This window comes from Antechinus flavipes, chromosome 2, assembly GCF_016432865.1.
Source record: "Antechinus flavipes isolate AdamAnt ecotype Samford, QLD, Australia chromosome 2, AdamAnt_v2, whole genome shotgun sequence".
In the NCBI taxonomy this organism is placed as follows: Eukaryota; Metazoa; Chordata; class Mammalia; order Dasyuromorphia; family Dasyuridae; genus Antechinus; species Antechinus flavipes.
In genome coordinates, this window is record NC_067399.1 from 318,850,970 (window position 1) to 318,872,998 (window position 22,029).

General features: G+C 39.4%; 1 protein-coding gene across 1 annotated transcript in view; it reads left to right on the forward strand.

Moving 5' to 3' along the window:
* The window catches only part of LTBP2 (latent transforming growth factor beta binding protein 2), a 190,115-nt gene that overhangs the window by 75,173 nt on the left and 92,913 nt on the right, over window positions 1–22,029 (forward strand). The window contains exons 4-8 of the mRNA XM_051977602.1: window positions 2,328–2,515; window positions 12,925–13,095; window positions 14,762–14,962; window positions 16,227–16,510; window positions 19,070–19,172. Coding sequence (XP_051833562.1) covers window positions 2,328–2,515; window positions 12,925–13,095; window positions 14,762–14,962; window positions 16,227–16,510; window positions 19,070–19,172 — 947 coding nt within the window. The remainder of the gene's footprint in view (window positions 1–2,327; window positions 2,516–12,924; window positions 13,096–14,761; window positions 14,963–16,226; window positions 16,511–19,069; window positions 19,173–22,029) is intronic.

Genomic DNA, 22,029 nt, shown 5'->3' on the forward strand with positions numbered 1-22,029 from the left:
TGCTGGCGGTGTGAGTATGGGTCAGAACATTAAGCCTGCTAATTTCCAGTTTTTTTTCTGTGAAATTTGGTTAACAACACTTGTATTATCTACCTCATAAGGTTGGGGAGTTTTTAAACAAAAAATAAACCAAATATGATTGTATGAGGAAACTCCCTCTGTTAATGAAAATAAGCACTTCCTCTGCAAATGTTGTCTAGGGAACTGAAAGGTTAAGGTTACTTGCCTAGGACAGAGAGAATATGTGAAGCCAGCTCTTTCTGAATTTAGGACTGGCTCTCTATTTGCTGGGCCAGGCTGCCAACAGTGCTTATGGACAACTGAAAGGTATGTAAGGTGTTTTGTAAATAATAAATCAACCACCAAAAAATTTTCAATCCAGGGGGAGAAAAAAAGGCATCTGGACTAGGAGGTGAGATTAGGACTTAATAAAATGAACAATTACTGGTTGTCTAGTTTTCAGGCATGAGTGGAAGTGGAGCTCCCACAAGCTCACTGAAGTGGGGAATGGGAGAGGCTGGTAGTCTTCAATGGTAGTCTGGGGTTTAGCTAGGTACTAGATGAAAATGGATATATCCATTTTTGAGATGAGAAAACTGAGGTTAACTCTTTGCCCAGGATCACACAAACTAAGTATTTGAACTCAAGTCTTCCTGATTCCCAACCTAGTACTTTTGCATTAAGCTACCTAGCTGTCCCTAAGAACTCCCACTAATCCCTCTGGGCCATAAAGGGGACCTGCCTCTGGGCCAAGATGTGGTGGTGAAGGATGTCACTCTAGTGTAAAGGTCTAGAAGCCACTTTATGATTGGATCTCACTTTTAATATCTCTGCCCTTTTAAAATTCAGAGGGTGGCAGGTAGAAGAACAGACTACTTGTATAGACCTTTTACCATATAATTCTCCATATTGAATGGATCAATTGCTTGAGTCTATGGCTCTGCTCCTGACAAGATTTGGCTTGCCTAATCTTTAGGCCAATTATGATCATTTCATCCTCAGCACTGTTAATGTTCCTATCTGTCTCCTCCTCATCCAGCCTACTATCCCTGACTCCCATTTCTGCTACCTCTTCCATTCTTCTTGTAAATTGACCATTGCTTTGATATTTCAGATCCTAGTCTCTGATGTTGAGTTCCTTCCCTTGGGCAATAGGCAATGATCTGTTCTTGGCAGCCTCTAGCTGTTAATGATAGACTGGTTGAAACCAGCTGTTTAGATGTAGCATTCCATGTCCAGACTCTGAGACCCAGGACCAGAAGAGTTGGAGAGGAAAGGGACCCTAGAGATCCCCTGGTACAATCTCCTTGTTGTAGGGATGAAGAAAGCCAAGGTCAGAGGAATGAAATAAATTGTCTAAGATTTCAGCTGTAAAGACAATGGTTATTGAATGATTAATGTGTTTATTTGATTTGGAAAGGTAGCTGCCTAGTGAATAGGCAGCTGGTCTTAGAGTCAAGGAGAACTGAGTTCAAGCCTTCCCTCTGACATAAGAGTTATGTGACCAAGGAAGGAAGAAAACAAACATTTATTAAGTGCCACCCTATGTGCTAGGAACTGTGTATTGTACAAATATAATCTATTTGATCCTTAAAACAACTCTGGGAAGCAGATGCTATTATAGTCCCCATTGATGAGGAAATTGAGTCAAACAAAGGTGAAGTGACGTGCCCAAAATCATGTTTAGGAAGTAGCTGAGACCAGATTTGAATTCAGGCATTCCTGATTCCAGATCTTGGACTGGATTCCCTGTATCATCTAGTCACAGAGAAAGGTGAAGTGACTTGCTCAGAATCACATAGGTAAAAAGTATTTGAGGCAGGATTTGCACTCTGGTCTTCTCACTACTCTAGATTTCTCTTGGCTACACCATTTGATCTTTCAGTATCCCTGATTCCCTTCTAAAACTTGTAGAACAGGTATCAATTGATGTTGGTAGAGGGATTTTCCCCACTGGGAGTTTTTTTTAAAAATACTAATCTCAGGTCCAGACCAAAATAATAACAACAACAATAATGGTTGTGATAATAATTTGGATGCTCCTTGAATGATCCTAATTTGGTGTTTGGAAGTACCATCATTACCCTGACCATCACCATCATCTTCACTATTACCATCAATGTCAGGAAGCTTCAAAAAGGCAAGAATCTCACTGGTTTGGCTTGATCTTTTCATGGCCAGACATAGCATCATACCTCATCCAATGACAATGACAGTGGTGGGGGTAGGATGGGAAACATGCTCCTTTGTGTTACCATGTTATGTTAGAGAAGTAAATATAAAGAAACAGTTTGATATAAAAACATCTATGCTCTCTGTCTCTGCAGGAATGCAAACCAGATCAGCCATCCCATCTCTCCCCAGCAGCAGTTGAGGTCATCCCCGACCATCCGGCGGTACCCAGGAGTGGTCACTGGCCAGCTGACTTCCAATGCTCTAACTGGAGGGAATGGTCATGAGCAGAGTGACTCAGCACACCGGGCAATACACGTGGCTCCTGGCTCATCCCCCTGGGGTAAGAGATCCCTGCCTTTGTCCTCTCCAAAATAACCCAAGGCTATATAAGGACTATGATTGCCTCCTCTTTCTTCCCCATAATTCCCATGTATACATATATCTATATCCCTGGTGGCAGGCAGCAACTGGAAAGACACCATAGATCCATAGTGTCCAAGACTTTCAGTAGCAAAGAATGAACAAGTCCCAGAAATAAGAGGTAATAATAACTATTTTCTGCCTCTTCTTTCTTTCTATACTTCTCTTAACTCATTTGCTATCTCAGCCATCCTCAGATACTACAGCTGATTTCTAGAGAGAGTAAATAGAGAAGAAAATGGGAGAGGATCAGGGAGGAGGTCAAGTAAGTCAAGAAAGAGGAGATGTCTGACTCATTTTGGACAGAGGTATCTCATGTGGAGATTCTCATAAATCTTAATTTCCCTACTTTTATTGTACATGTGCAGCCAGTTTGTCAGCTCTGTAGCTGGCAATTAGTTACTTCATTCGCACCTGCAGTTCCATGGATGATCAGATTCATCACAAATTAAATTCTCTGACTATTGGTCCCTAGCTGACTTAAAAAACAAAAAACAAAAAACAACCTTTTCTAGATTCAAACTCCTGAAACACACTTTTTTTTTCCCTTTTGGAGCCAATCAGATTTAAGTGACTTACCCAGCCAAATTACAACTAGAAAGTGTCTGGGATTAGATTTGAGCTCAGATACTCCTGATTCTAGGGCTGGTATTCTTCTATCCACTGTACCATCTAATTGTCACACTTGTTCATTTCCATGAATTCCCATGATTTCTCATGATTTCTGAGAATTTTCAAATCTTTGCTTTTTATCTAAACTTTCTGATCATTATCAACCCAAGATTCCATTAACCAATTAATTTGTAATCCTGTTAACTATTCAGGTGATGAAATCTCAGACTGTCTGATTAGTGATATCCAGATGCTTCTCATATCATATAATAATAATTGCCACCATTTACCTCGTGTTTTAAGGTTAAGTTTTATCTAAATTTCCCTCTTCTTCAAGAAATCTTTCCCAGGTTTCTTAATTCAGTGTCTTCCCTCTGAGAGTATCCCCAATTTATGCTGCATAAATCTTATTTATCCATAGTTTGTATGTTGTCTTTCCTCATTTTCTCTTTGAGAAAATTGAGGCCCAAATTTGTTCAGGGCCATAGCTTGTAAGTATGTCAAATGGGTATCATACCAAGTCTTCCAGATTGCAAGGTTATTGATCCATCAGCTGCTAAAGCTGACCTATGTATGTAGTTGTTCATCTTTTGTTCTCAAAGAAGATTAAGGACTTCAGAAGGGTGATGTCTTAATTTGCAAGCGAATTGGATTTAAGTGAGTAGGGATGTGAAAAATCATTAGTCTCACTCTTTTGTCCAGAGTTATCAGAGTCCATTGGCAAGACATAGTAAATCAGGATGACTGGTGATGGTTCTGAAACTTTGGAGAACTTGACCTTTTTCAAGCTAAGGTGTTTTCCCATGTCTCAGTCTATCTAAGGCAACACATATTCAGTAGTTAAAGGGTGGATAAGAAGTGAGATTAAAGGTGGTTTAATTTGTCTTCACAAAAGAATCATTCTGGGAGAGGAAGATCTTCAAAGTGAACTGAAGGAAACCACTTTAGTTTGTCTTCATGAAAAAACCCCAAATAGAATCATAAGGAGTAAGAATGAAAAACAACTGAACTGAATCCATTTATGTGCTTTGAAGTGTACATGAAGGAGCCAGATTAGCAAAGGAAAAATTGGGACACATGATTTTGAATGACACTTCTAAACTGCCTAACATTATGTTCTTCTGGAGCTCCCTGAAGAGTTAACTTTCTCAGGTATTTATTCCTTGGAAACCTATGGAAATAGCCTAAGGGCACAACACTGATTTGCTCTTGTGAGCAAGGATTCCTAAGGTACTGTCAGTGACATGGCTCTCATTGGCCTTTGTAACACAATCCACTCAAAACTAAATTTTCTGGATACTGCCTCAGAACTTGGCCAAGTCAGCATAGGTGTGACCTGGCATTTTTTATACTAGCTTTTTATTTTTCAAAATATATTTAAAGATAGTTTTCAGCATTAACTCTTGCAAAACTCCATACTCCAAACACTTCTCCCTCCCTCTCCTCCTTCCTCAGACAGCAAGCAATATAACACAGGTTAAACATGTGCAGTTCTTCTAAACATATTTCCACATTTATCATGCTGTACCAGAAAAATCAGATCAAAAAGGGAAAAAAAAAAGAGAAAAAAAAAAAAAAAACAAGCAAGCAAACAACAAAAAAGGTGAAAACTCTATGTTGTAACCCACATTTAGTCTCCATTGTTCTTGCTCTGGATACAGATGGCTCTCTCCATCCCAAGTCTATTGGAAATGGCCTGAATCACTTCATTGTTGAAAAGAGCCAAATCCATCACAGTTGATCGCATAACCTTGTTGCTGCTCTTTATAATGTTCTCTTGGTTTTACTCATTTCACTTAGCATCAGTTCGTGTAAATCTCTTCAGGACTTTCTGAAATCATCCTGCTATGAAACATTATATTCCATAACATTCATATGCCATAACTTATTCACCTATTCCCCAACTGATGGGCATCCACTCAGTTTTCAGTTTCTTGCCATTACAAAAAAAAGGCTGCTATGAATATTTTTGCAAATGTGGATCCTTTTTCCTTTTTTATGATCTTTTAGGGATATAGACCCACTGCTGGATCAAAGGGTATGCACAGTTTGATAGCCCTTTGGGCACAGTTCCAAATTGCTCTCCAGAATGGTTGGATCAGTTCAACTCCATCAACAATGTATCAGTGTCCCAGTTTTCCCACATCCCCTCCAACATTTATTATTATCCTTTCCTGTCATCTTAACCAATCTGAAAGTAATAACGTGGTATTTATAATACTCTTGCAAAACTATCACAGTAGCAACATTGCTGTCATCCTTGGGATCATCATCATCACCATCATCATTGTAGCTAGTATATACATATCATTTTAAAATTTGAAAAACACTTTACATATATTACCTCATTTTATCCTCACGATTATCTTGAGAGTTAGGTGCTAGATGTTATTGTTCTCCCCATTTTACAGATGCAGAAACCAAGTTGGTTATTGTTGTTATTGAATTGTTTCAGTCATGTCCAATTCTCCATGTTTTGGAGTTTTCTTGACCAATGATTTGCCATTTCTTTCTCCAGCTCATTTTATAAATGAGGAAACTGAGGCAAACAAGATTAAGTGAGTTGCCCAGAGCCATACAGATAGTAAGCCAGATTTTGGTCTTCCTGATTCCAAGTCCAGTGTCCTATCCAATTCACCACTTGAGGTTGAGAGCAGTTAGATGATTCATCTAGGATTTACACAGTTAGTAAGTTTCTGAAGCAGGATTTAAACTCATGTTCCTAATTTCAAGTCCAACATTCTATCCACTGTGCCAAAACCTATGGGGTAGGACACTCATAAACATGGAACTCTTCAGTTTTGGTGCTGTACCACACTGAGGTCTTCCCTATCTTTAAAAAATTTCCCCTCTGAGTTTTGCTACAGTTGTATCATATTTATGGGAGCAGAGAGGATTTTGAAGGTATCATTTGGGGGGCTGGTGTCTCATGTGCTGAATTTGTTCCTCTCTCTGATTTTTGGGTGTAGCCATAGGCAGTCCCATTGTGGGAGGCTGTTGCACTCCCTGGGACTAGTGACTATAAAAGTTGCCTTGACACCCGCAAAGCTCTGCTGCCCTGTTTTCCTTACTACAGCAGCTATGCCAAGGGCAGCAGGAACGATTAATTTTCAGTGGAAAGTTATGGTAGTTGCCAAAACCCAGGCTCTCATCAAAATGCCAAGTCAGCAGAGTTTGTGATTGCTGGCCACTGTGTTCAGGGGAAGACAGATTTTTCAAGGACAGCGATTGTTTAAACAGAGGGGAAGACTATAATGGCTATGCTAGTGATTTACATTTATAACGGGGCTGTTGCAAGATAGGTGGGACTGTGTGGATCTCAAGAAAAGGGAAAGGGATAATAAGCTATACTTATACCTAGGCAAGAATCATCCATCTGTATGACCTCCATAATGAATTTAGTAGAGGGGAGACCCTGATGGAACCTTGAAGAAAGATGGAGCTTTGAAGTTGGACCATGTGATCCAAGGCAAGAAAGTTGGAACCTTAAAGTAGGGCCATGTGGTCTGAAGCAAGAAAACCAAAGCCTTGAAACATTCAATCAGTCAACAAGTATTTATTAAGCAACTGTTGGGTTGCCGAGGCATGTGGTCTGAGGCAAGAGAGTCAGCGCCTCAATAATAGCAGGAGACAAGGGACTTACTGCCTCAAGGAGCATGACAGTGATTTAGGGCCTTGACAAGAGAGAGAAAAAGAGTTTGGAGGCTGTGAAGAGAAATGGAAAGATGATTGTGAGTGAGAAAGAAAAAGAATTCAAAACTTCAATGAGAAATGGTGATTAGAGACACCCAAATTCACTAGGACCAAGATAGAAGTCTATGGGCTCCATTACCTTGATAGAGAATGTCAACCAGACTTGTGAATGGCCAGAACTGAACAGAGAAGATTAGAGAGAGGGGAGTCAGAAATCAAATAGAAGTTTAATTTCAAAGTGAGGATGATGGCTTGCAAGCAGGAGGCGATCTGGACACATGTGCCAGGTCCTGCCCCAGTGGGCAGAGAATTCAAAACTTATACCAATGGCTTGCTAGTGAGTTGTAGCCCTGGTAATGAGGGGTTACAGCAACAAGGAAACAAGTTTGATTCATAGCAAGGATTCATCACCTGGACATGGGAACTTGTCTGAGGTCAAAGAACACTTGGTGCTGGTCAAAGCAGTGCAATAATTATGTGATTTTGCCAGAGGGTGAGATTATCATCCAGAGGTGAGTGCAAAGGTTTGTTGTTCTACCAAGCTCAGGGCAGAGTTTGCTTGCTGGGTCTACTTCTGGAAAACAGGATGCCTCCTAATATATTGACAGGACGAAGCAGCCAGAATAACAAGAAGCAACGCTGATATCTCTTGGGCATAGTAGGTCTTGTGAGCTGTACACTGGAGTACCAAAGGAAGAAGGGATGCCCTAGAGAGAAGAGTTAGTTGTACCCTCTGGAAAGTGGAGGATGATAAGAACAGATAGTGTCATGAAAGCAACAAAAAAAGAGCTTGGAAAGACTTTGGGAGATAGTGGAAGAAAGTTTTCCTAAAAAGTGAGGGGCTTGTATATGAGTCCATTCTGGGTGTTTTGTTCCATTGTAACCCAAACTTTTGGGTTTTAGGTCTCCAATACAGTATTTTAAAAATTGAAGATTCCCTCAAGGAGATCTTGTTAGTGTGAGTTATATTTATCAATATTCAAAATGCTCAAAATTAAGATATCTTAGTGTTATTCTAAAAGCAATGTTGATCTTTTGGAATCCTTGGAAGGATCTCAGGGATCCCCAGAAGTCCCCACACTTTGAGAATTGCTGGGTAAGATAAAACTTATTCTTGTGGTGTTAAAAGTAATTGGATGACATAAAGTGAAGATGCAGCTCATAGAAGCTAGAAAAATTGTGAATTGGGAAACAGAAGAAATATAGTAAGATTCAGGGACAGTGATAGGAAAAATGAGAAGCACTTTGGCTCAAAGAGAGAGTTTTGTGTAGAGCTGCTGTTGTTGTTAACTCATTTTAGTCGTGTCCAAATCTTGATGATCCCATTTGGGATTTTCTTGGCAAAGGCATTAGAGTGGTTTGCTATTTCCTTCTCCAGCTCCTTTTACAGATGGGGAAACTGAGGCAACTGGGTTAAATGATTTGTCCAGGGTCATATAGCCAGTGTCTGAGGCTGGATTTGAACTCATGAGGATGTCTTTCTGATTCCAAGCTCAGTGTGCCACATGGCTGCCCTTTTGAGGAGAGGCAAGAATACAAATGGGCATCTAACTGGTACGATGGAAAGAGTGTTATACCTGGAGTCAGGAAGGCCAGAGTTGAAATACAGCTTCAGACACTTACTAGCTGTGTGACTCTGGGCAAATCACTACACCCTCTTTGCCTCAGTTTCCTCGTCTGCTAAATGAGTTCTAGAAGAAAATGGAAAACTACCTCAGTCTCTTTGCCAAGAAAACCCCAATAGGATCCAAAAAAAATGAGCTCAACTGAAATGATTAAACAATAATAATAATGTAAAAAGAGTTTGGGCTCACATTGTGAAGGGTCCTTAACACAGCACTGGGCAATTTGGGTTTTGTTTTTTTTTTTTTTTTATTAAGTTTTTAATTGATGTTTTCTGTTTCTTATATTGACACAGTTATTCTAAGTATCCCTTATCTTCCCCTTTCAAAGAGCCAAATAGAATTTTTTTCAGAGAAGAAAAAAAACAATCATCACAACCAAAGGATAGATAGAACAAATTAGAAAACACCTGCATTATTTAACATTTATGGCTGTTCCACCTCCACAAAAGGTTTAACTTGAGTGTGTCTTCTCATCTTTCTTCCTTTGAGAACTAACTGATTAAATTTTATTTATTCTTTGCTACATTTGTGTTTTTTTTTCTTTTTTGGTGTACAGTTCTTTTGGGGGCAGTTTGTATTTTATTTGGTCACTGAAGGTATTTAATCTAAGGAGTAATATGATCAAAGAGATGATATAGAAAAAGCAATATGGCTAGAGGACAGGGTGCATTGGAGGGGGAGGAGATAAGTCAGGAAGACCAGTTAGCAAACTATTGCAATAGTCAAGGTATGAGGTAATGAGGATCTAGCCGAGGGTGATGGCAGCAGGAATGGAGAAGAAAGACTCCATCAAGATTTCACCCAGGGTGGTTGATCTCATCCAGGAGGAAAGCAATTTTACTTGATTAAAGTCATTCATGTTAAAGTGTGAAGGATTGGCAGACTAAACTCTGTCAGAGGTTATATGACTTTTGAAAAGGAAACTTTTGCCTTCGAGCCAGAACAACAGTGGTCAACAACTTGGCACCCTATTCTGAAGAAGCAGCCAATCCCTGACCTGGACTGTTAGCATCTCAAGGTCAGAGAGCCTGGAATTATGTTTCTCTTGGATTCTCTCATAAGTCCTACATGCATTAGGTGGTTAATAAATGCTTGTTGGTACGTTGATTTACCTTCTGCTTCCACGGCATTTCTAATTGCTTCTGCACTTCTTGAAGGCCTTCTAATAATAATATTGGGAGTGTTTTACCAGATGTGGAGTGAGGCAATCTGTTTTTAAAAACTACTTTGAAACTCTTACTACTTATAGAACCTTAGCGAGGCATTTCATTTCTTAGGTCCAAGCTTCCTCATCTATAAAATAAAGGGGTTAGATTGGTGATCTTGCAGGTCTGTCTTCTACCTGCCTTGCACCAACCCCTCTCCCCCCACCTCCTTCCACTCTTCCAGTCTCCCAGACTTTTAATCTTGTATTTTCCATGACTCCTCCTTTTTCCCGCTCCTCACATATCTAGTCATTTGGTCAAATCTTGCTTATTTGGCTACACTTACACCTCACCTTTCTCTACTCACACAATTACCACCTTTGTTCAGGCCCTGATTATCTCTCGCCTAGATTATTTAATTTATTTAATTTTTAATTTATGGAATAAAACTAGCATTTCTATGCTATAGCATGATAAAAATGATTACAATAACACTGCAAATCTATTATGTACCATTTGTTAAATCTTCTAATATATCTTATAACATTATATAATATATATAATAAAATTATTGTGTAAATTTTTTTCTTCCTTCTTTTCCTCTGCCCTAGAGATGGCTACATTAGACACAAATAAGTGCATATATATGTGTACATATATAATTATTCTATGTATTTTTTTATTTATCAGTTCTTTCTCTGGATACAGATATTTTTCTTCAAAAGTCCTTTTATATTTAGAGTATTTATAATAGTCAAAATGAATCATTTGGTCAAAATTGTTCTTTAAACAATATTGCTATTACTGTATATGATATTATTAGTTCTGTTCATTGTATTCTTTGTTGTTTTGTGCAAGTATTACCATGTTTTAAGATCATTGAATTCATTATTTTTTATAGCACAATGGTGTTCCATCATAATCACATAATTGTGATTATGATGGATTATTGTTCTATGGGAAATGATGAGCAGATGCTCTCAGAAAAACCTGGAACATCTTCATGAGCTCAAGCAAAGTGAAATGTACTGTGTACAAAGTAATAGCAACATCATGGGTCAGCTGTGAATGAGCAATACAATGATCTACAATTACTCTGAAGGACTTATGATAAAACATGCTATCCATGCCCAGAGAAATAATCGATTGTGTCTGAATACAGATTGCAGCATATTCTTTTTTTTAAATGTATTTTTCTTGAGGGTTTTTTGGGGGGAGGGGGAAATCTTTTTTTCATGAAAATATTTTGCATAACTTCACATGTGCCTTCTTAAAGGAAAAGTTAGGGTGGGGAAAAGGGAGAAAATCTGGAACTCAAAGTTTTAAATCAAAAATGTTTTAAGTGTAACTGGAAAAATAAAAACATGAAATTTAAAAAAAAATCAATCACATATCATAACTTATTCTGTTGTTCCCCAGTTAATAGGTATCCACCACAAAGAGAGCTGCTATAAATATTTAAGAACATATTGATTCTTTTCCTCTTTCTTTAATAATCTTTGGAAATAGATCAAGTGATGGTCAAAAGGTAGAGGTAATTTAATAAGTCTTTGGGCTCTCACCTAGATTGGTGCAAAAGTCACCTCATGGGTGTCCTTGTCTCAAATCTCTCCCCCACTTCAAGCCAATCTACACATTGCTGTCCAAGTGATTTTTGCTTAAGTATACATTTGACTGTATGACTCCCCTATTCAATCAAATGCAGAGGCTCTCTATTGCTTTTAAAAGCAAATATGAACGTTTTAATGCAGTTTGAAGCTACAGGGGCTTAAAAAGTCACTAAGACTTTTGAGATAACCTGTACAAACTTTTCTGTTTAGCTTTAAAGCCCTTCATACCCTTGCTCCACCCTATCCTTCTAGTCTCTTTGACTCCCAAACTTTGCACTATAGTCAGATTGGCTTTCTTTAGGTTACTCACACATAATAAACATTCCATCCCAAACTTCATGCCTGTATACTGGCTCCCCTACATACTTGGAATAAATTCCCTCCTTATCTCTGTCTCAGACTATCATCATCTCATCCTTCAAGACACATTTGGAATTTTGTTGTTGCTGTTAAGTGATTTTCAGTTGCATCCAACTCTTTGTAACCTTATTTATGATTTTCTTGGCAAGAAATGCTGGAGTGACTTTTCCTCTTCCAGCCTCATTTTACAGATGAGGAAACTGAGGCAAACAGAGTTATGACTTGCCCAAACTCATACTAATGAGTGTGTCTGAGGTTGGAATTGAAATCAGGTCTTCCTGATGCTCTATCCACTGAACCACTTAGCTGTCCTAGCTGGAGTATTATTTTCCCCATCAAGACTTTCCTTATCCCTTCACCCTCCCAGATTGCCTTGTCTTTAACTACTTTGTGTTTATTTGCATTTATTCTCTTTGTAAATCTTCTGTATATACTTCTATATGTCTTTATTATCTCCCTGTTAGAATACAAGATCCTTGGCAGTAGAGATTGCATTATTTGTGTTACTAATATTTGCAGCATCTAAAATAGTTTCTAAGTTCAAAAGTCTCTTGTTTCAAAATGAATATCTAATATTTTAGGTGATCCAGGGCAAGACATTTATGCTCCTAAGTGCCAGTTTCCTCATCTGTAAAATGGGGATATAGATCCTGTAGAATTAATATCACTGCATTGATGAAATAATGTATTATTGTTTGGACCTGCAATGTCTTTTGGAAAAGGGAATACTGTTGAAAACTATCTTTACATGTAATTGGGGAAAAAAATATACTATTAAAATAAAATTTTTTAAAAAAGGAACTTCCTCTACCGATACAAATCAACTGATTTGCAACTTATATCCTTACAACTACTTCTATTTCTTTGCCAAACAAACAAACAAACAAAATGGGGTCATGAAGGGTAGAACATGACTAAAAAAAACTAAAAACAAAATCCTTATTAAAAAGTCATCCGGAGGGCACCCACCTTGGAATGAGGAAAACCTGAGTTCAAATCCAGCCTCAGGTATTATCTATGTGCCCCTAGCCAAGTCAATTAATCCTGATTCCCTCCTCTCTCCCCTCTTCCTCCCCACCAAAGTCACTTGGAGACACTGACCTGCAGCTACTTTGTGTCAGAGGCAAGAGTGAAACCCAAATTATCTTAGGTTGACTTAGGTCAACTCTCAATCCACTGGGCCAAGTTGACCCTTGCATTAATGTACACAAGTGCTAACTAAATAACTGTCAGTTACTATGATTTATATTTTCTAATCCTTCATTCTGTGATATTTCAATACAGGCCTAAACCTGACTGAGAAAATCAGGAAGATCAAGATTGTCTTCACCCCAACCATCTGCAAACAAACCTGTTCCAATGGACGATGTACCAATGACTGCTCCAAAGGGGACACCACCACCCTGTACAGTCAGGGGGGTCACGGACATGACCCCAAGTCTGGCTTCCGCATCTGTGAGTCACGCCAGCTCCTCTGTACCCAGTGTTGGAAAGCTCTCCTTGGGATATACTAGAGTTAGGGACAAGAGAATGGAGAGAGTAAGGAGAAGAAAGAGTTGTCCCTTTTAATTTAGTTTAACTCTTACTTAAACTCCAACTTTGTACAAAACTAAGCACTTGAGAGAGGGACACAAAGTTTAAATAAAGGGCTGTCTTTTACCTTCATGAAGTTTTTATCATTTATACAATTACAATGAGCTGGAGAAGGAAATGGCAAAGCACTCCAATATCTTTGCCAAGGAAACCCAAGTAGGGACATGAAGAGTTAGTTGAACATGACTGAAATGACTGAACAGCAAAAAATTAATAGTATATTATAGTATATACTATATAGTATATAATAGTATAATAATAATAAATAGTATATAATAGTATAATACATACTATTATATATGCATATATATATAATATATAACTACATTAATATCAATATAACTATGTGATTATTAAATATTATAATTCACATGAGTAAATGTTTATTTAATGATGTTTCCCCTATTAGTGAGGGAAATAGAATGTCTATGCAGATAACAAAGTGTCTAGAGCCTGAAAGAAAATATTTTGTGAGGTTTACATAGTAAAGTTCAAGGGAACAAAGGTTGTTGACTTGTGAAATCAGGGAAGGCTTCATGGAAGTAGTGATATTTGTTCCCAGCTTTAAAAGATGGTTAGAATTTCAGGCAGGCAGCTGCATGGCATCATAGTGCACAGAATGCCAGGCCTGGAATCAGCCTCATTTTCCTAAATTTAAATCTGCCTTGGATACTTAATAGCTGTGTGATACCCCAATCTACCTCAGTTTTCTTATTGTAAAATGAGAATAGTAATAGCATCTACTTCCCAGGATTGTTGTGAGGATCAGATAAGATAATAATTGTAAAATGCTTAGCAAAGTGCCTGACACATAATAAGTGTTATTTGTTAGCTATTATTCTTATTATCATCGAATAATAATTGCACAATCCCAACACATAGTAAATATTATATAGATATTAGCTATTATTATTATTATTATTTGTTGTTGTGGTTATCTAGTTGTTTTAGTCATATTCAACTTGTTATCCATTTGGGGTTTTCTTGGCAAAGATACTAGAGTGACTTACCATTTCCTTTTCCAGTTCATTTTGCAGATGAGGAAACTGAGGCAGAGTTAAGTGACCTGTCCAGGGGCAGATATTAGTAAAATATCTAAGGCCAGAAATAAACTCGAAAAGTTGTCAGCCTGACACTCTCTCCACTGAGCCCTAGCTGCCTTATAATTATCATTATTATTATTATTATTATATAACAGTTATAAAGTACTTTGTATAGTGCTGGCCTATAGGAAATGTATGTAAATGTTAATTATTAATTTGATATTATTATTATTATTATCATTAAAGACTATACTAAGGGTTCCAAGGCCACTGTGTCCTTTTGCCACCCTTTGCCCCAAATGTTTTGCTTGCAGAACATTTTACCAAGCTCTGCTTTGGCCTCTGTTTCCTGATTTGGCTTCAATCCATGGGAGAAGGGAGCGAGACGGGAGAGAACAATGAATATCTTCCCTCTGAATAGAGGGGCAATGCCAGTATTCCCACTGATGTCCCACTGGTAGTTACTTTGAACACTGATGTTACAGATTTTTGCCAGATCCCCTGCCTGAATGGAGGCCGCTGCATTGGTAGGGATGAATGCTGGTGTCCTGCCAACTCTACAGGGAAGTTCTGCCACTTGCCGGCTCTTCAGGTGGACAGAAAGCCAGAGAGGCCCCCTCATGTGGCCCCTGCTGAAGGCTCTTTGAAGCAGTCTGTCTACATGCTGCCTCTCTCCAACCAACTAGGTGAGTAGGAGCACTGAGGAAGGCCAGGGATGGGGAGCTTCCCAGATCCCTGGGGCCCCTTCCCAGCTCCCTGGGGCCCCTTCCCTTTTCCCTGTACTATACTGGCAACAAGCAAACTAGAAGGAGCATCCGCCCAGGGACAAGAAGCCCTTCCCTCAACAGAATGGGAAGGGGGACTCAAGCAATGATTTAGTAGCTGCCTTGTCTTCACTACTGTGAACAATGCAGAGATATTAAAGAATTTTTTAATGAATGTAATAGGATAAGATCAATATTTAAGGAAAAAAAATCCATCATCCTGCTGCCCCTTTCTGTATCCCTAGTGAAGAGGTCAAGCTGGCAATACCTACTTTGAAATAAACATGTGACGAATTCACAATGGCCATTCTCTTTGGCAAAAGGCAGATTTATTTAAGGGAAAAGGTTACAGGAAAAAATAAGAGGAAATATAGGCACCAGGAGTGGCAAATATAAAATAAGAGTTGGGAGAGTATATAGCTCAGCAATGAAAAAGACAAATTCTCCAGAGAAACTCACTATTAATCAAGAGAATAGAAATACTCCATGAGGTAGCAGTAACCATTAATTGGCAGGTTAGATTGACTAGAATTAGCTAGAGTGAGAAAAAAGGTATCATTAGAGGGAAGGCACTATGAGGGAGAAAAAGAGTGGCTTCATAGTGAGTTTATTCCTGAAGAGAACTTAGCAAAGATCTTCATCCTAAGTAGATCTTTTATAGGGGAATAGGTTTCTCATGTGCAAGGCCCAAACTCAAGAAGGACGGTCAGATAGTAGATGGAATGCACCTAGCAGACCAGGTCACAGACCCATCTACAGATATACCAGTCAGTAGAATCTAGAAAAGCTAATTTTTTATGCATTTATAGTTGACAGAGTTTACATTATGACGGTCTTAATTTAAGGTAATAAGACAGTCTGGGAAAGCTAAGTTGCCATCAAGGTTGTCTCAAAGATGGCTGTGAATGTCTTTAAAGATACTAACTAGATTGGAGTCAGGATGGATGAATTAATAATAGACTCTGACTTCACATTTTTCCATATAAACAGGATCTGGGCTTCTTCCTGACTGGGGAAGATGGTCAGTTCACTTCACCTAGCATTATATAGTGCTTGGTACTATGTGCAAGTGCTTAGTGAATATTTATTGACTGAATGATCAATGGATACCTGGATTCCTGGTGTTAAGGGGTGTTGGGGAGGAAAGTCTTATTCATTTGTTGCTGATCCTAACGCTTTTCCCCAGCCTCTGTGAACCCCTCCCTGGTGAAGGTGCACATTAACCACCCGCCAGAAGCCACAGTTCAGATCCACCAAGTGGCAAGAGTTCGGGGAGAGACTGAGCCCCATGAGGAGAATAGTGTGGAGACCAGACCTGCTCCCCGGCTCCCCGTCCGACCTGGCCATGAGCAGTGGGACATCAACACCATCACCTCACAGACCAGGGAGCCTCCTCAGCCACCACCACCATCTTTCCCCAAGCCTGAGGGCCTACTAGGCTGGTGCTATCAGAACTCAGTGAATGACCAGGTGAGCCCCTAGCCCCTGCCAGATGTGGCCCATGATCATTTTGGTGTCTGTTGAGTCTGAAGATGAGTGTCTTAGCTTTTCTGTCCTTCTTCCTCTCCCTCTCCTACCATCAAAGATGGAAAGAATCTTAGAAGTCACCTAAGCCACCTTCTCATTTTACAGTTGAGGAAACCGAGGTAATAAATGGCAGTAACAGTATTTGAATCTCAAGCTTCTCGTTTTAAATCCATCACTCTTTCCATGGCACTGGGAGTTGGGGTAGGGCATTTATTCTGATACAGATCTCCTACTGTGGTGCAATTCATAGACTTGGAGAAATATCCGTGCCACTGAAAGATTTTAATGGCTTGTCTCAGATCCCTACCTAGTTTGTGTCAAAGGTATAACTTGAAATCAGATTTTCTTTTTCTGAGATTAGGATCTCCCCCTCTTCTCTATGTCTGGCCAGGAGCACTGTAGGTTTGTTGAGAGGCAGCTAGGTGGTTTGGTGTACAGAACCACAGAAAGATCTGAGTTCAAAACAAAAATCTAAATTCAAATTTAGCTTTATATACTTACTAGCTGTGTGACTTTGAGCAAATAACTTAATCCTAATTACCTCCTAAAGAAGAGAAAATAATTTTTTGTTTGTTTTTTAATAGTATTTGATTTTTCCAAATACATGCAAAGATCATTTTTAACATTCATCTTTGCAAAACCTTGTGTTTCAAATTTTTCTCCCTTTCTCCTCCCTAGACAGCAAGTAATCTGATATAGGTTAACCATGTGTGATTCTTCTAAACATATTTCTATATTCATCATGCTATACGAGAAAAATCAGATAAAAAGGGGGGGAAAAAACCAAGTAAACAGCAAAAACAAGAAGTTAAAAACACTATGCTTTGATCCACATTCAGTCTCCGTAGTTCTCTTTCTGGATGTGGGTGGTACTTTCCATCCCAAAGTCTGTTGAAATTGCCTTGAATCACCCCATTGTTGAAAAGTCCATCACAGCTGACCATCACGTAATCTTGTTGATATTTTGTACAATGTTCTCTTGGTTCTGCTCATTTTGCTTATAGCATCAGTTCATGTAAGTCTTTCCAGGAAAAGAAATGTTTGTTGATGGAGTGAATGAATGGGCTAAGTGAGAGAGATGCCTGAAGCTTAGAGGGTGTCTCTTTTGGAGGAGGGCAGTTAGAGGTTGGTATCGGGAAGTAGAGTCATCCAAAGTCATATTTTTCTGAATAGAAAATTGTTTGCTACTCTTTGCATTTTTGTTTTTCTTCCCGAGTTATTTTTACCTTCTGAATCCAATTCTCCCTGTGCAATAAGAGAACTGTTTGGTTCTGCAAACATATACTGTATCTAGGATATACTGTAACCTATTTAACATATATAGGACTGCTTGACATCTGGGGGGGGAGGGGGAAGGAGGGGAAAAATCGGAACAGAAGCGAGTGCAAGGGATGATGCTGTAAAAAATTACCCAGACATGGGTTCTGTCAATAAAAAGTTATAATTAAAAAAAAAAGGAAAAAAATTGTTTGCTATCCATTCCTGCTAGACTTTAGCCTGAGGGTAAGAAGCAAGGGCCAATAGAAAGACATGGACTGCGAAGGGAGAGCCCAAGATTCAAACCCTACCTCTGATGATAATTTCTTTTATGACTTTTGGACCAATCATCTAGTCTCCCCAGGCCTTGGTTTCCACATCTGTGTTATAAGGGCCTTGGACTAGATAGCCTCTGTGTTCTCTATGAGTTGTAGGTTTAGTCTATCAATATGCATTTATTAAGCATCTCCTAGATACCAAGTACTGTGCTAAGCCCTGTGGAGGCAAAGAAAGACAAAAGATAATCCTTGGTCTGAAGATGCTCACAATCTAATAAGAAGACAGGTCACTGCATTCCCTCCCACCTGTAGATCTAGTCAGTCAATATGCATATGTTAAGCACCTACTAGATACTGAGTGCTGTGCTAAGCCCTGGAGAGACAAAAAAAATCCTTGATCTGAAGGCACTCACAATAAAATGGGAAGACAGGACACAAAGAATTAAGTATATTATTGTATATCTAATTTATACTTTAATATATTTAACATCTACTGGTCATCCTGCCATCTAGGGGAGGGGGTGGGAGGAGGGGAAAAATTGGAACAAAAGGTTTGGCAATTGTCAATGCTGTAAAATTACCCATAGATACAACTTGTAAAAAAAAAGCTATTTAAAAAAATAATAAAAAAAATTTTTAAAAAGAATTAAGTATAAACTAACCACATATAAGATAAATTAGAGGTTAACCAATCAGGGAAAACAGTAGAATTAAGGCAATTGAAGGAAAGCTTCATGTGGATGGAGGGATTTTATCTGGGAGCAGAATGAAGCCAGGAGGCAGAAATGAGTAGAGACCATTCCAGTGTTGGGTTCCTTCTTCTCTTGTCCCTTCCTTCTGAGTAGTCCCTCCCAGTCAGGGAACAATCCGGAATGCCCAAGCTTCCCCCAAGAGCCCTACCATGTGGAAGATTTAAAGGAGAGAAGGAGGAAGCAGATTGATGAGTTTTGTTGTCTTCTCTTTTCAGTGCGCCAACCCTTTGCGGGAGCTGACCAAGCAAGAGGATTGCTGTGGGAGCGTCGGGGCCTTCTGGGGCGTAAACGCATGTTCCCCGTGCCCTCCCAGGCCAGGTAAGTGTCGGGCTGAAGAAGAGGAAGCCGGCGGTCTGAGGCACATTTCCTCTCAGCTTGGCTGGGGATCTTGGGAACGACTCCATCTCCTTAGTTCTGGTCTGCTTGACTCCGGCCAGGGCATGCAAAAGTCTAGAAACGGAAACCAACTTTTAAAAGTGTTGATAGCTGGTAGTTGGAGGTTCGTTTCTACAGTGGCTAGTTAGTTAGACCCAGAGATTTTTTGGTACTCAGTCTGAACTCGCTCCATGTTGTTTGTTGATTGGATATTTGTGTGGTAGGTCTTGCTTCTTGTATTTCCTAAAAATGCTTTTGGTGGATTCTGATCTTTTAGCCTGAGCTCCTTAACCCGGACATCACCTTTTCCATCCTCCTCTTGGCACTTAACGTAATCTTCTCTGCTCTTGAACTAGAGAAAGAGGTGTACTTGCTTCTTAACCCAGACAACAAGTTGGCAAAATGCTCCAGTTCCGCCCTTTAAAAATTTACTGCTCCTTTAGGTTTTACATCACAGTCATTTCTGTTTCTTCGTTAAAAAATAAAATCTTATTTTTCCAAATACATGCAAAGATAGTTTTCAGCATTTACCTTTGCAAAACCTTGTATTCCAAAATTTTCTCCCTCTCTCCTCCACCTCCCTCCCCAAGACAGCAAGCAATAAGTTAAACGTATCACAGTCAAGTTATTTTACCCTCCTCCTCAATCTCCACGACTGAAAAATGGAAATATAACAGCAGCTACTTCACAGGGTTGATGTATAGATGAAATGACTTGGTATTTGTTAAGTGCTTAGCATAGTACCTGGCATATTTGTTGTTGTTCAGTCATGTCTGTTTTTTTACGTCCCCATGTATTACCCATGGGATTTTCTTGGCAAAGATCCTGGAGAGTGGTTTGCCATTTCCTTTACCAGTGGATTAAAGCAAACAGGGTTAAGTGACTTGCCCATGATCACACAACTGGTAAGTATCTGAGACTGGATTTGAATTCAGATCTTCCTGACTCCAGACCCAGCACTTCATCTCTTGAACCATCCAGCTGCTTCTTGGCACATGAAAAGTGCTTAATAAATGCTTGTTTCTTTTAGCTTCCTCCTTTTTCCACCTTTCTCTTATAATAGAAAAATACTTAAGTAAAACCAAAGACATTGAGTTGGCCTTTGTGAAATATATGAGGCAGGATATGAATTTAGGTTCAGAGTCAGAAAACCTTTATTCAAAATCCACTTTAGATACTAGCTATGTGACTCTGGGCAAGTTATTTAACTTTTTGTGCCTCAGTTTCCTCATCTGTAAAGAGGAGATTGGATTCATTGGTCTCTAAGGTCACTTCCTTAGGAGGAATTCTGGCTTCCGCAGTGAGTCAGAAAAATTCTTTGAGTTTGTGTGTGGGGGGGGATCTCTAAGTCAGGGTCCAACTCAGGAAGGGCAGAAGTGTTTTCTGGATCAACTGTTGCTGAGCTTAGGCTCTGTGCACAGCAGTAGAGGGAAAAAAGGAAAGTGGGAATGAAGCATTTATACAGCTCCAGCTCTGTGCCAAGCACTATGTCTATAATGATACTGGGAGTTCAATGAACTCTGTGCTTCTCCCTCACAGCCATCCATCCAGTGGGCTCTGGCACCCCTGGCCATATATGGAATCTGTTGCATCTTCCAAAAGGCTTTGCTCCTATGGCCAGGTAGGGCCTCTCTGGGGGCCAGAAGCCTGACTGAAAGCAAAACGTGACTGCCCTCCGTTGCTTCTGAAATTCTTTCTTCTTTTCAAGGACTTTATACCCACAGCATCTTCTCTAGACTCATATTTCCCTTTGGATTAGTTCATAGAAGGGGCAAGGCCAGGAGCAGCAGAGGCACAGAAAGGGGTTGCCTTTGGTCTTAGACCATACAAGTAGCATTTACATTCCTTCCTCCTCTAATTCCATGGGTGCATTCCTAATTTTTAAAAATTTAACTTTAAAATTTTTTAAAATTAAAATTTAATTTTAAAATATTCTTAATTTTTTGGTTTTGTGCTTTTTAAAAACATTTTTGGCCACTCTCTAATGTTTCCCCTTTATTTATTTTTCCTCTGCTCATCTTCTTTATGAGAAAGAATCACAGTTCACCAACATAAAGTAATGCATTATGGTCTGGCAGTGTATTCCCCATTCTGCACCTATAGGTTACTACTTAATCATTTCTCTGGCTTCATGATTGCATTCATCAGAGTTCTGAAAGTCTTTTTTTACATCATGGAGACAGTTGTGTAAATAAATTGCTCTTGTTCTGCTTAAGTCACACAGTTAACTCTTCAAGTCCAGCATCCCACCAGTGCATGGCCACAGGGTCACTTGCCTCCCTGAGAAAAGAAGTATTTGTCTCTTGGGCTCTTCTTTCCAGCTCATGTCCTTCCTTCCTTCAATATTCAGCAGGGGAAACTAAGTCTTTGAGAGGCTGTGACTTGCCCAAGACTACACAGTCAATAAGTCCATTTTTCCTGATGCTCTCACCATTGCCATCAGCCTCCCAGGAGCAGGAGGCACCTGGGGATACCCAGATGGAGTTGTATAAGGGGTAGATGTTGGACACGATGTTGAGAATGGGAGGAATAGAGAATTATGCAGCTTAGTCAGCGTGGGAGAGGAGCCTTGACCAGGCCTGGGCTAAATTTGAAGGAGTTCAGGGATGGGAGTATTAGTTTCGTCCAAATGGAAATTCAGGAGCCATTGGCTGATAATCATCACGGAAGTGTGTCCTGCTTGTCCAAGTGCCCAGAAGCTGTCATGGTGGGTGGACCTTGAGAACTGAAAAACAGTGAAAGGGAAAAGAAATGAGGCTCTTTTGCAAGAAGCTATGCTAACTGACCTGGTAGAAGCACC